General features: G+C 46.3%; 1 protein-coding gene across 3 annotated transcripts in view; it reads left to right on the forward strand.

Moving 5' to 3' along the window:
* Positions 1-4,937, forward strand: part of BPI (bactericidal permeability increasing protein) — a 47,912-nt gene extending 42,975 nt beyond the window's left edge. For 2 of the 3 annotated variants that reach the window (XM_025000258.2, XM_025000257.2), the window contains exons 14-16: positions 1,582-1,645; positions 2,861-2,937; positions 4,549-4,937. In XM_025000258.2, the coding sequence (XP_024856026.1) occupies positions 1,582-1,645; positions 2,861-2,937; positions 4,549-4,587 (180 nt within the window). In that variant the 3' untranslated portion in view covers positions 4,588-4,937. 3 annotated transcript variants of the gene reach the window in all.
* Positions 4,938-12,415: the final 7,478 nt, after the last annotated feature.

Here is a 12,415-nt window from a genome sequence, read left to right on the forward strand (position 1 = left end):
GATGCCAGGGCTCTCCTGGCAGCAGCTGGACTCAGTCAATAACTAACTTCTGCTTCTGCAAAAAATAAAAATTTAAAGTTCCCAGATTCATGGGAAGAAGGGCACCACGTTTGATAAGCCCCAGGAATTACAGCCCGGGGAAGGAAACTCAATTGTTCCAGAAACAAAAATGTACATATTGACAGGTTGTAAATGTCACCACTACAGGCCATCATCTTGAAGGTGTTACGTTATTTTTGAATTTTTTTATTACTGCAAAAGCAAAACATGTACATTATAGAACAGTCAGAACCTACAGATTTGCAAAACAAAACATAAAAATCACTCCTGTTTTCACCACTTACTTAATAATTTGGTGTATATCCTTCCTGACTTTTTTCAATGCATGTTTAATAACAGGATGGAATTACGTGGTTTCTGTAACCTGATTTTTCTTTTTTTTTTAATTTTTATTGGAGTGCAGTTGATTTACAGTGTTGTGTTAGTTTCTGCTGTAGAGCAAAGTGAATTAGTTATACATTAGCCTGCTTTTTTTAAACTCAAAAATAGATCACAAAAAAGTCTATGTTGATAATTCTCCGGTGGGCCAAAAAGTTTGTTCAGGCTTTACTGTAAGATGTTATGGAAAAACCCAAATGAATTTTTTGGCCAACCCAATATATTTCTGTTGTTGTTGTGGGTTCAGTCACTAAGTCGTGTCCAGTACTTTTTACCCCATGGACTGTAGGCTCCTCTGTCTTCCACTATCTCTCAGAGTTTGCCCAAAGTCATGTCCATTGAGTCCCTGATGCTATATTTCTGCCAGATCATTGTTAATAATTACACATGAAAAGTGAAAGTTTTAGTTGCTCAGTGGTGTCTGACTCTTTGTAACCCCATGGACCAGGCTCCTCTGTCTGTGGAATTCTCTAGGCCAGAGTACTAGAGTGGGTAGCCATTCCCTTTTCCAAGGGATCTTCCTGACGCAGGGATCTAACCTGAACCTTCCGCATGGCAGGCAGATTGTTTACCATCTAAGCCACCAGGGAAGCCCTAAATAGTTACATAGTATCTCTTGTTATCCAAGTGCTACCACGCCCGCCCGCCCCCTACCGGCCACCCCCCAGATGATTCCACAATTGCTGGACCTGCAGGTTGCTTTTATCATTTTGGTTCTATTTAATGCACTACCTCATTTCTTTAGGATAAATGCCTTGGAGGCATGTTTGCTGGCCCACCTGGCACACACATTGTTAAGGCTTCTGATGAGCATCACCAAATAGCCCTCTGAAAGGTTGAATGAATTTGCCCCCCCTAGCCTGAGAGAGTGCATGTTCTTGCACAAAAGTTTTCACATTTCAGTGCTCTGTGATGACCTTCCTTGCTTCCGCCTTGCCCCCTACAAGTCTAGAATGTGGTTTGCATCTGGAACCTTTAAAGCAAAAGAGTGCTTTGGTGACCTTGAGCTGCAGTGTTTCCAGGTCACCCCTTGGTCTGTCTCTCAGCAGTTCTTCCTGAGGTTGTTCTGGGTGGGAGGGCGGGTGACGGAGGACGGCTGATGCCCCAGTGCCCTGACATGGGTCCTGTCCTCCCGATCCCCAGGTTGAGTCGCTGCAGTCTGTCATCAACTACGTCATGCCCACCATCGTGCTTCCCGTGATTAACAGTAAGGAGTTTTGGAGAAAGGATTGATTTTCAGTCCCAGTGAGGGGGGTGGATCTTAGAGCCATGGGTTATCGGGCCCCTGGTGTGGAGGCTGGAGGTGGTCTCCTCAAATGAACCTCAAGTGACACCTGGCCCAGAAAAGGGAGGGGAAAAGGGTTGAGTTCCTCCTTCGTGAAATATGAGACCGTCCATTGAGATGGAGAATAATACCTCCAGTTTTCATGGGAGGAAATGGGAGATCAGAGAATGAGTGGTTCTCAGGTCCCAGAGAAGGTAAGAGATGAAGCTGGAATTCGATCCCAGCTCTGAAGCCAGAATCTTTGGTCTTTTTCCAAGAGAGAAGGGCTAAGGAAGAAGGGCTAACCTGGGCTAACAACACTTCCACTCAGCTCACTCACTGGTGAAACCCCTGACCTTTGCAGAGCCAGGTGCAAGGGTGCAAATAGAGGCCCACCCACCCTACGATGAGAACATTTAGGCCGGCGGCCCCCACCCTTTTGGGTACGAGGGACTGGTTTCATGGAAGACAGTTTTTCCATGCACGGGGTGGGAGAGGATGGTTTCAGAATGATTCATGTGCATTACTTTTATTGTGCACTTTATTTCTATTATTATTACATCGGCTCCACCTCACATCACCGGAGGTTGGGGACCCCTGATTTAGGCCACTTAGAAATTATAAATGAAGACAACGAATTGTTACATATAGACTCTGGCTTCTCCTCCTGCCTTCACAAGTGCAGCTTCATAATGACCTGAGGGACTAGGCTGGAGCTTAGAATTCTCCAGAGTTCCATGCCAGAGTGTGGTGGGATGGGGGAGCTGGTCCTGGCTACCACCCATTTCTGGTTTCATCCGAAACATCGAGGGGCTACATGTGCATATCCGTCAGGTGTCTCCAGGCCTCCACGCCCCAGCAAGCAGTTGCCCCGGCTGTCACTCGGGCCAGGGGTGCACCAGCAGTGCTGGTACCCTCAGGCGGGCGGTCTTGGGGCTGAGGGGGCCCGGAATTCCAGTGTCCGCAGTGTCCGGAGGTTAGTGGAGGAGAGAGAAGAGGAGACTCTGGGCGGACTCTTCCTGCCTAGGTTTCTTCCCAGAGGGTCCTGGGAGGCTGCGGACTGGCTGCCTGAGTCCCGGCCCCACCCTCTCCCTCCCCCGGCCCCTCCCATCAGAGGTGGTACCTTCACCTTAACCTCTGCCTTAACCTCCAATGCAGAGAAGCTACAGAAAGGCTTCCCTCTCCCGCTGCCCGCCTACATCGAGCTCTTCAACCTGACCCTCCAGCCTTACCAGGTGAGTCCCCAGGGTCTCCTTCGCCAAATCTCCTACTTCGATAGCCACCTTCCTCCAGCTCTGGATCAAGCGCTGTCGACCCTTCCAACACTCCCACAGGGTATGTTGCTAAACAGAAGAGAGGATAAGACTCAGGGACGCCACACCGCCATTAAATGAAGTCCAAAGTCAAAGCCAGGTCCCGGTTTTTAACCCCTGACTTGTACCACTCCCACACAATACTTGGTAGAAATGGAACTCACTTAGTGGCCCCAAGCCTCCTTTATAAGGTGGATGCATTTACATATTTGACAGATATGTGACGCACGCCTTCCTTTGCATCCAGCATCCTTCCAGGCCCTTGGTCAGTGTCTGGCAGATTAAGACACCGGAATGGACAGCCTTCTCTTCCCTTTTCCCTGGTCTGACCCCAACAGCATCTGACACTATTTTCCCCATCCTTGGAACACTTTCTTCTCTTAGCTTTGACGATTCCCTCTCCAGGTTTTCCAGCCACCTCTCACTGTGTTATTTGGTCTCCTTTACTGGTTCCTTCTTCCCCTCCCAGAGAGAGTTCTCCAGGGTTCCTGCCCCGGCCTCTGCCCTTCCCCCACAATTGCTTTCCCTGGTCACTGTCGTCTTCTTTTTCTTAATATTTATTCATTTGGCTGCACTGGGTCTTAGTTGCGGTATGCAGGATCTTTAGTTGCTTCGTGTGAACTCTTTAGTTATGACATGTGGGATCTATTTCCCTGACCAGCATGGAGTTTCAGCCACTGGGCCACCAAAGAAGTTCCTCCCTGGTCACTTTCATCAGCATAAGCACAACAGTCATCTCCGTGTGACCCGGCTGAGGTTCCAGTCTCTTCTATGTGCCCAAAGTACACATACTGGCTTCTTCAGTGTCTCCACTCTAAAGCTCCTTACACCCACTATGTCCCAAAGAGCTGATAACTCTACAAGGAAGCCATCACCCACTCTTGCATTCCTTACCTCAGTCCAGGGCTTTCTGATGACCCTCATGGGAAACCCCCACCCAGATTCCTCGCTCTCCCTCACCCCCAACATCCAGTCCACCAGTCCCCAGTTCTTTCAACCTAACTGGAGAACTCCCAGGGCTAAGAGACAATAGAGAAGTTAATTGAGTGAGCAGAGGAAACACATCCCCCACATCCCCCACATCTAACCCAGTTCATCCTTAAAATAAAAAATGACCCCCTGGGCCCAACTGAATTCCTTTCTGAACATTCTTGAGTGAAGGACAGGAAGGAGCAAAAGAGAAGTGGTTTTGCAGCCTTGATGGCAAGGAGGGCTCCCTGGAGCTGCCAAGAGGCAGGGATGACAAATGAAGGCCTTCACGGCAGCCCGGGGGTCTCCACGTCTGAGCGGAAAACAGCTGCCAGGGAAACTGCTGACAGATTCTCGGGCATGGGCAGCCGCTAATGTGCAGACCGTAGGGGTGGGATGCCAGCCCCCTGCCCCCACTCACTCTTGCCTTTCTGTCAGCAGAGAGGCTCTCTCTTTCCCAGCAGGCAAGCTCCCAAAGTTTTCTTCTAAAAACCCCAGCATTCCCACCCTCACAAATGAGGGATACTGTTCCGGCAGATGACGGCGTTCTCATCTCTCCCCCAGGATTTCCTGCTGTTCGGTGCAGATGTCCACTACAGCTGAAGACCCCATGGGTGCCGGGGGCCGTCAATCAGGAGGTGCAGGGTTGTCAGCACCCGTTCCTGACACACCCCTGGGGCACAGGCTGCCCCCTCTCTAGGCTTCCCTCTCTAGCTCAGGACTCAGAGACTCTTGCAAACTTCTCTGAACTCAGATTCAGAAATGATCCAAACATGAAACTTGGTCTTTTGGAAAACTGAGAGGTGTGTATTTTAGGAATTGTTTCTTCCAAGGGCTAAGGCTGCAGGGACATTTCCTCCAAGAATTGCATTTCAATGGTAATCACAATATTTCTCTTTGTGCTTCATACTACATTAAAAAAAAAAAAAAAAACCTTTTTTTTTGCTTTGAAATTCTGGTGATCATGTTGTTTCTTCTTGTTTTATGTTCATTCATTCATTTATTGCCTGTACCTGGTGTGGCCAAGATACAATCATCTCTTTTTAGTTCTCTAATAAACCTTTTGAGCTCCCACATGCCTTCCTGAGCAGAAAGCCCCACTGTCCCTTTTTGAGGACACCCCTCATTCCACACTGCCCAAGAATAATTGGGATTTACTTAGTCCAAAAGGAGTGCGTCTTGCTTTCTAATGTCAGGCCGCGGTCCGTAGTCTGTTCATTGGGGTGTTGTTCCTGCCACTGCAAGATGGTGTCGCTGTTGAGCAGTGATTCCTCACAGTCCACCGTCCTGTGTATTTACTGCGACTGCTGCTCTTCTCACCACCACATGGTGACGCTGTGGAGCAGCTAGCCCCCACAGACTGTTCTCTCTGCTCCATACTTGGGCTCCACCTTGATGGCTCCCTTAGTCCATGCTTTCTGCCCAGCCGTTGTGCCTAAAGCAGAACACTAGGCTAGGAGACAGACGCCATTGGAGTTTTTAGTCCATCACATCCTCAGCTAAAATTAACATTTCCCCATGACTCTCCAGATGGGGATACCTAGGTGGTGCTAGTGGTAAAGAACCCGCCTGCCAATGCGGGAGTCGTCCTGGGTGGGGAAGGTTCCCTGGAGGAGGGCATGGCAGCCCACTTCAGTATTATTACCCGGAGAATCCCATGGACCGAAAAAGAGCCTGACGGGCTACAGTCCATGGGGTCACAAAGAGTCAGACATGACTGAAGCGACTTGGCATGCACGCATGACTCTCCAGGCTGGTGAGAAAGCAAGGTCACCAGCCCGGACCATCCTTGGACTCTTGGTGAATTTCTTGGAAACCATGGGCCATTTTCTGCTGTGGGACACCAGGTGTGGCCGTCTTAGGCCATTAGATGGATTCTAACTTGAAAGTGATAAAGCGGTCCTCCTTAGCTGCTGACATTTGGTCTGAGACCAGAAGGATGAGGAAGAGTTTGACACAGGTAGCAGGGTTTAGCATGACATGACCAGATTTAGTTATAAAGTTGTGACTTCTGAAAGCACGGGAAAGGCAAGAGTGGAAGGGGGCGGGAACAAATTAGGAGTCTGTTGTCATGCAGACTTCTTCCAGGCTGATGGTAGTAAAAACAGAAAGAAGCATTTGTACTGGGAAAAAAGCAGATAAAAGGTTTTTGTTTTTTTTTTAATTTAAAAAGAAAAATGTACATGCTTCTGCTAACAGCATTGATTCTCCGTTAATAGAGGTAGACACTCTGGGGCCACACAGCGGAAGGGAGGGATATTGATCAAGCACAGCACACTAATGATTTCATTTAATCCTCACAACACTTTCCATCCCCCAGAGTGGGACCTGTTCAATCCTTTTCGATTGAGTCATGTCCCAGCTTACACATCTGGCAAGTGGCAGAGCTGGGATCCCTGCCCTTTCTGCCATCAGAGCCCAGGCTCTTTCCACTCCTCCCAGATGTCCAAATCTTGACTGTTTGGGGCGTGGCATGTTAAAGGCAGGATTCTTGGGCTCGGGGGCCTAGGTCGTGCACTGTAAAAAGACACCAGGCTGAAGGAACAAAATCCTTTCTCTAATATATCCCCCAAGAAGGTGCACCTTTTTCTATTTACACTTAATGGAAGCACTGAATAGGAACAGAAAAAAGCAGCGTGTTAGGTTGGAAGAAGAGGACAAGTAGGAGCACAGCATGGGATGAGGCCAGGAGGCTTTTAAGACTGTTAAGGGCTCAATAAAGGACAGAAATGGTATGGACCTAACAGAAGCAAAAGATATTAAGAAGAGGTGGCAAGAATACACAGAAGAACTGTACAAAAAAGATCTTCACAACCCAGATAATCACGATGGTGTGATCACTCATCTAGAGCCAGACATCCTGGAATGTGAAGTCAAGTGGGCCTTAGGAAGCATCACTACAAACAAAGCTAGTGGAGGTGATGGAATTCCAGTTGAGCTCTTTCAAATCCTGAAAGACAATGCTGTGAAAGTGCTGCACTCAATATGCCAGCAAATTTGGAAAACTCAGCAGTGGCCACAGGACTGGAAAAGGCCAGTTTTCATTCCAATCCCAAAGAAAGGCAATGCCAAAGAATGCTCAAACTACCACACAATTGCACTCATCTCACATGCTAGTAAAGTAATGCTTAAAATTCTCCAAGCCAGGCTTCAGCAATAGGGGAACTGTGAACTTCCAGATGTTCAAGCTGGTTTTAGAAAAGGCAGAGGAACCAGAGATCAAATTGCCAACATCTGCTGGATCATGGAAAAGCAAGAGAGTTCCAGAAAAACATCTATTTCTGCTTTATTGATTATGCCAAAGCCTTTGACTGTGTGGATCACAATAAACTGGAAAATTCTGAAAGACGTGGACATACCAGACCATCTGACCTGCCTCTTGAGAAGCCTGTATGCAGGTCAGGAAGCAAGTTAGAACTGGACATGGAACAACAGACTGGTTCCAAATAGGAAAAGGAGTACGTCAAGGCTGTATATTTTCACCCTGCTTATTTAACTTCTATGCAAAGTACATCATGAGAAACGCTGGGCTGGAAGAAGCACAAGCTGGAATCAAGATTGCCAGGAGAAATATCAATAACCTCAGATACTGAGATGACACCACCCTTATGGCAGAAAGTGAAGAAGAACTAAAGAGCCTCTTAATGAAAGTGAAAGAAGAGAGTGAAAAAGTTGGCTTAAAGCTCAACATTCAGGCTGCGATCCAAAAGTCTACAAATAATAAATGCTGGCGAGGGTGTGGAGAAAAGGGAACCCTCTTACACTGTTGGTGGGAATGCAAACTAGTACAGCCACTATGGAGAACAGTGTGGAGATTCCTTAAAAAACTGGAAATAGAACTGCCGTATGATCCAGTAATCCCACTGCTGGGCATACACACTGAGGAAACCAGAAGGGAAAGAGACACGTGTACCTCAATGTTCATCGCAGCACTGTTTATAATAGCCAGGACATGGAAGCAACCTAGATGTCCATCAGCAGATGAATGGATAAGAAAGCTATGGTACATATACACAATGGAGTATTACTCAGCCATTAAAAAGAATACATTTGAATCAGTTCTAATGAGGTGGATGAAACTGGAGCCTATTATACAGAGTGAAGTAAGCCAGAAGGAAAAACACCAATACAGTATGATAATGCATATATATGGAATTTAGAAAGATGGTAACAATAACCCTGTGTACGAGACAGCAAAAGAGACACTGATGTATAGAACAGTCTTATGGACTCTATGGGAGAGGGAGAGGGTGGGAAGATTTGGGAGAATGGCATTGAAACATGTAAAATATCATGTATGAAATGAGAAGCCAGTCCAGGTTCGATGCACGATACTGGATGCTTGGGGCTAGTGCACTGGGATGACCCAGAGGGATGGTATGGGGAGGGAGGAGGGGGGAGGGTTCAGGATGGGGAACACATGTATACCTGTGGTGGATTCATTTTGATATTTGGCAAAACTAATACAATTATGTAAAGTTTAAAAATAAAATAAAATTAAAAAAAAAAAAGCTCAACATTCAGAAAACTAAGATCACGACATCCTGCCCCATCACTTCATGGCAAATAGATGGTGAAACAGTGGAAACAGTGTTAGACTTTATTTTTCTGGGTTCCAAAATCATTGCAGATGGTGATTGCAGCCATGAAATTAAAAGACACTTACTTACTCCTTGGAAGGAAAGTTATGACCAACCTAGACAGCATATTAAAAAGCAGAGACATTACTTTGCCAACAAAGGTCCATCTAGTCAAGGCTATGGTTTTTCCAGTGGTCGTGTATGGATGTGAGAGTTGGACTATAAAGAAAGCTGAGCGCCGAAGAATTGATGCTCTTGAACTGTAGTTTTGGAGAAGACTCTTGAGAGTCCCTTGGACTGCAAGGAGATCCAACCAGTCCATCCTAAAAGAGATCAGTCCTAGGTGTTCATTGGAAGGACCGATGTTGAAGCTGAAACTCCAATACTTTGGCCACCTGATGTGAAGAGCTGACTCATTGGAAAAGACCCTAATGCTGGCAAAGATTGAGGGCAGGAGGAAAAGGGGACGACAGAGGATGAGATGGTTGGATGGCATCACTGACTCGATGGACATGGATTTGGGTAGACTCCGGGAGTTGGTGATGGACAGGCAGGCCTGGCATGCTGTGGTTCATGGGGTCGCAAAGAGTCAGACACGACTGAGCGACTGAACTGAACTGAAGTGAAGGTCTCTGAATTTGGTTCCAAAAAGTAAGGGAAGCCATTGGAGAGTTCTGAGCAAGAGAAGGACACACTCCATATCACATTTTTTAAAGACCCCTCTGCCTGGGGTAGGAGCACAGCTGCTAAGTAGGGGACATAACCCAGCCTCCCCTTACCCCCCACCAAAACCACCACTTCCTCTCCCATTACTCTCTGTGGAGATGGTCAGCCCGCTCCCATTCCTGCCCTCTGCTTTCCAAGACATTCAGGCAGCCCCTGTCCCCACTATCTATAGAAATAAGTGCAATTATCTCTTGTATCTAAAGACTGTTGAGTGGAACTCAGTGTGCCCTGGGGAGGTCTCGCTAATGGTTGAGAAATAGGCAGTTGTTTGGAGGTCTGGTGTGAAGAGCATCCCCCAGGACACTCCCAATTATCTGCCACGCTGCCTGAAAAACCACTACTGGAGCAGCTTCTCCCTTCAGGCTGAGCACTGCTCGCTCCAAGTGGTGGCTAATGGGTACGGGGTTTCTTTGGGGGATGCTGAAAATCTTCTAAAATTAGATTGTGGTGGTGCTTGCACAACCCTGTGAATACGGTAAAAACCACTCAACTTACCCTTGAAATGGGTGAATGTTACGGAGTGTGAGATGCGTGTCAACAAAGGTGTTGGAAAGGAAGGAAAAAAAAAAGAATTGCTCTCTCTGGACTGCCTGAAAGCTCATCATCAGAGCGGCTTCACTTCTGGTTAAGCATTGCCCTCTTGGGGTTCCTTCCAGCAATTCTGACTTAAATATGAAGCAGGGGTACCCTAGAGAAGGGGAGGTGTCAACTCAAGCCATCCTGAGCTGCACAACTTTTCCAAATGGATCTCTCTGATCCTCTATTTCCTCCTCTGTAAAGTAGAGATAAAACCTTGCCCTCCTCTTTGGCGTGAGGTTGTTGGGAAGAATGATAAGCTCGTGATGTGGTGATTAAGAGCAGGGGCCGTGGTCCCAGACACCATGGGTTCAAGTCCCTGCTCCGATATTTATCTGCTGTGTGACTTTGAGCAATTAAATCCCTGTCCTTCAGTCTTCTCATCTGTAAAATGAGGATCATAGTAATAATGGGAGATAGTGATGGACAGGGAAACCTGGCATGCTGCAGTCCACAGGGTCACAAAGAGTCAGAAGCGACTGAGCGACTGAACAACAACAAATAGTGATAACCACCTCGGGGAGCTGTTATGAGAATCAGATCTGTGTGAAATCTGTATTATGGGATCTGACAAACGGTAATCAAAGTCAGCATTAAACATTAACAAACCACTAATTTTCACTCTACCGTAAGGACTATATCTGACTTGCCACAGTATATTCTCAATGCCTGCCATATGGTTGACAGTCAATAAGCATTTATTTTTAAAATGTCCAGATCTGAATCCACCTCTGCGTGGCTCAAAGCCAGTTTGTGATGATTTTCAAATTATGAGCCAAGGCTGGCTGCCTGACCCCAAGAATCAGAACCACGGCCTGGTTGGAAATCTGGGTTCAGTGATGGATTCACTGTGTGGCCGGTCTTCCCTCTCTTGGTCTCAGCCTCCCCATCTGTAAAAGCAAGGGCCCTCTGGACTTCCACGAGAAGAATCCAATAAAGTGAGCTCCGGCAAATATTACAGAATTTTTTCTTGCTGAGACATTTTCACTTTAACAGAAGCTCCTTAGGGTCCCCAAAGCTATTAAGTCCCGGTGAAATGAGGCTAGATTGGATTTCAGATGCTGCCAATTGCAGAGGCAGAGAAGGGGTGGAGGGAGACACAGGAGGGTCTTTGAGTTCCTTATAGTTTCCTGGGGGGGAGTTGTGTGCCTTCATGCCTTCCTGCTCCAGAGGTGTCCTGACATCCTAAGTAGGGGACACAGTCTTGAACCAAACTGAACGTCACTGACTACTATTTCTTTTCTTTTTTGGTAAATCCACATGCCTCGGGGCTCATGTGTATGTGTGTAAGTGTGTGTGTGTGTGTTTCCATGCACACACACAGATTTGCAAGTAACCAGGTTGGAGGAGGAGGCTGCCATAAATATTAATATCAAACTCTGAAGTGCCCTACAGAGATCCAGAATGGCAGGTCTTCACAACATCCTTCTCTTCAGCTAGAGTCGATGTGCTCAGGAGTGCAGGCACCATCATAGAAAACTGCTCAGAAAATAAAGAACGAACAGAGATGTAGAATCCCTGAGCTTGGAGGGAACTTGGATCCCAGTTAGTCTCTTGTTTGCAAAGTACGGTTCAAGATGGGTGCCACCTGGGAGCTTGTTAGAAATACAAAGTCTCGGCTCCCAAAAGAAACTAATGAATCAGAATTTGCATTAACAAGACCCCTGGCGTATCTATGCATTCCACAACCTCCTTATCTGTTCAGCCGCTGACAGGCTCTTGGGTTGTTTCCATGTCCTGGCTATTGTGAATAATGGGGTAATAAACATGAGGGTGCAGATATCGCTTCAACATTCTGTTTTCATTTCCTTTGCATGTATATCCAGAAGTGGAATTGCCGGATCATATGGTAGGTCTACTTTTTTTTTTGGTAGGTCTTTTTTAAAATTTTTTGAGAGATATCCATATTCTTTCCCTAGTGGCTATACCAATTTGCATTCCCACCAACAGTCTATAAGCATTCCCTTATCTCTACATGCAGAAGTTTACATATATACACAATGATATATTATTCAGCCGTAAGAAAGGAGGCAATCCTGCCACTTGCAACAACATGGACCTTGAAGACATTATGCTAAGCAAAATATAAGTAAATAACTGTGTGATGCCATTTATATGTGGAATCTAAAAAGGTTAAGCTCGTAAAAGCAGAGTTGAATGGTGATTACCAGGAGCCGGGGGTGGGAGTAAATTAGGGAGACAGTGTTTAAGGCTCCAAACTTGGAACTCATAGAAAAATAAGTCCTGTAGGTCTAACACACAGCATAGAATTACAGACAACAATGTTCTATCATAAACTTCAGAGTTGCTAAGAGACTAGATCTTAATTGTTCCCACTACAAAAAAGAAGTGATAATTGTATGCTTGGTAGAAGTGTCAGCTGATGTTACAGTGGCGATCCTATTACAGTATATAAATATGTCAGGTCAACACACTGTACACCTTAAATTTGTCAATTACATCTCAATGAAAATGAATTTTAAAATAAGATAGATCAATAAACAAGATCCCCAGAATCTGAGAAATGCTGTCCTAGTCTAACACCTTTC

Source organism: Bos taurus, chromosome 13 (genome assembly GCF_002263795.3).
Source record: "Bos taurus isolate L1 Dominette 01449 registration number 42190680 breed Hereford chromosome 13, ARS-UCD2.0, whole genome shotgun sequence".
Taxonomy (NCBI): domain Eukaryota; kingdom Metazoa; phylum Chordata; class Mammalia; order Artiodactyla; family Bovidae; genus Bos; species Bos taurus.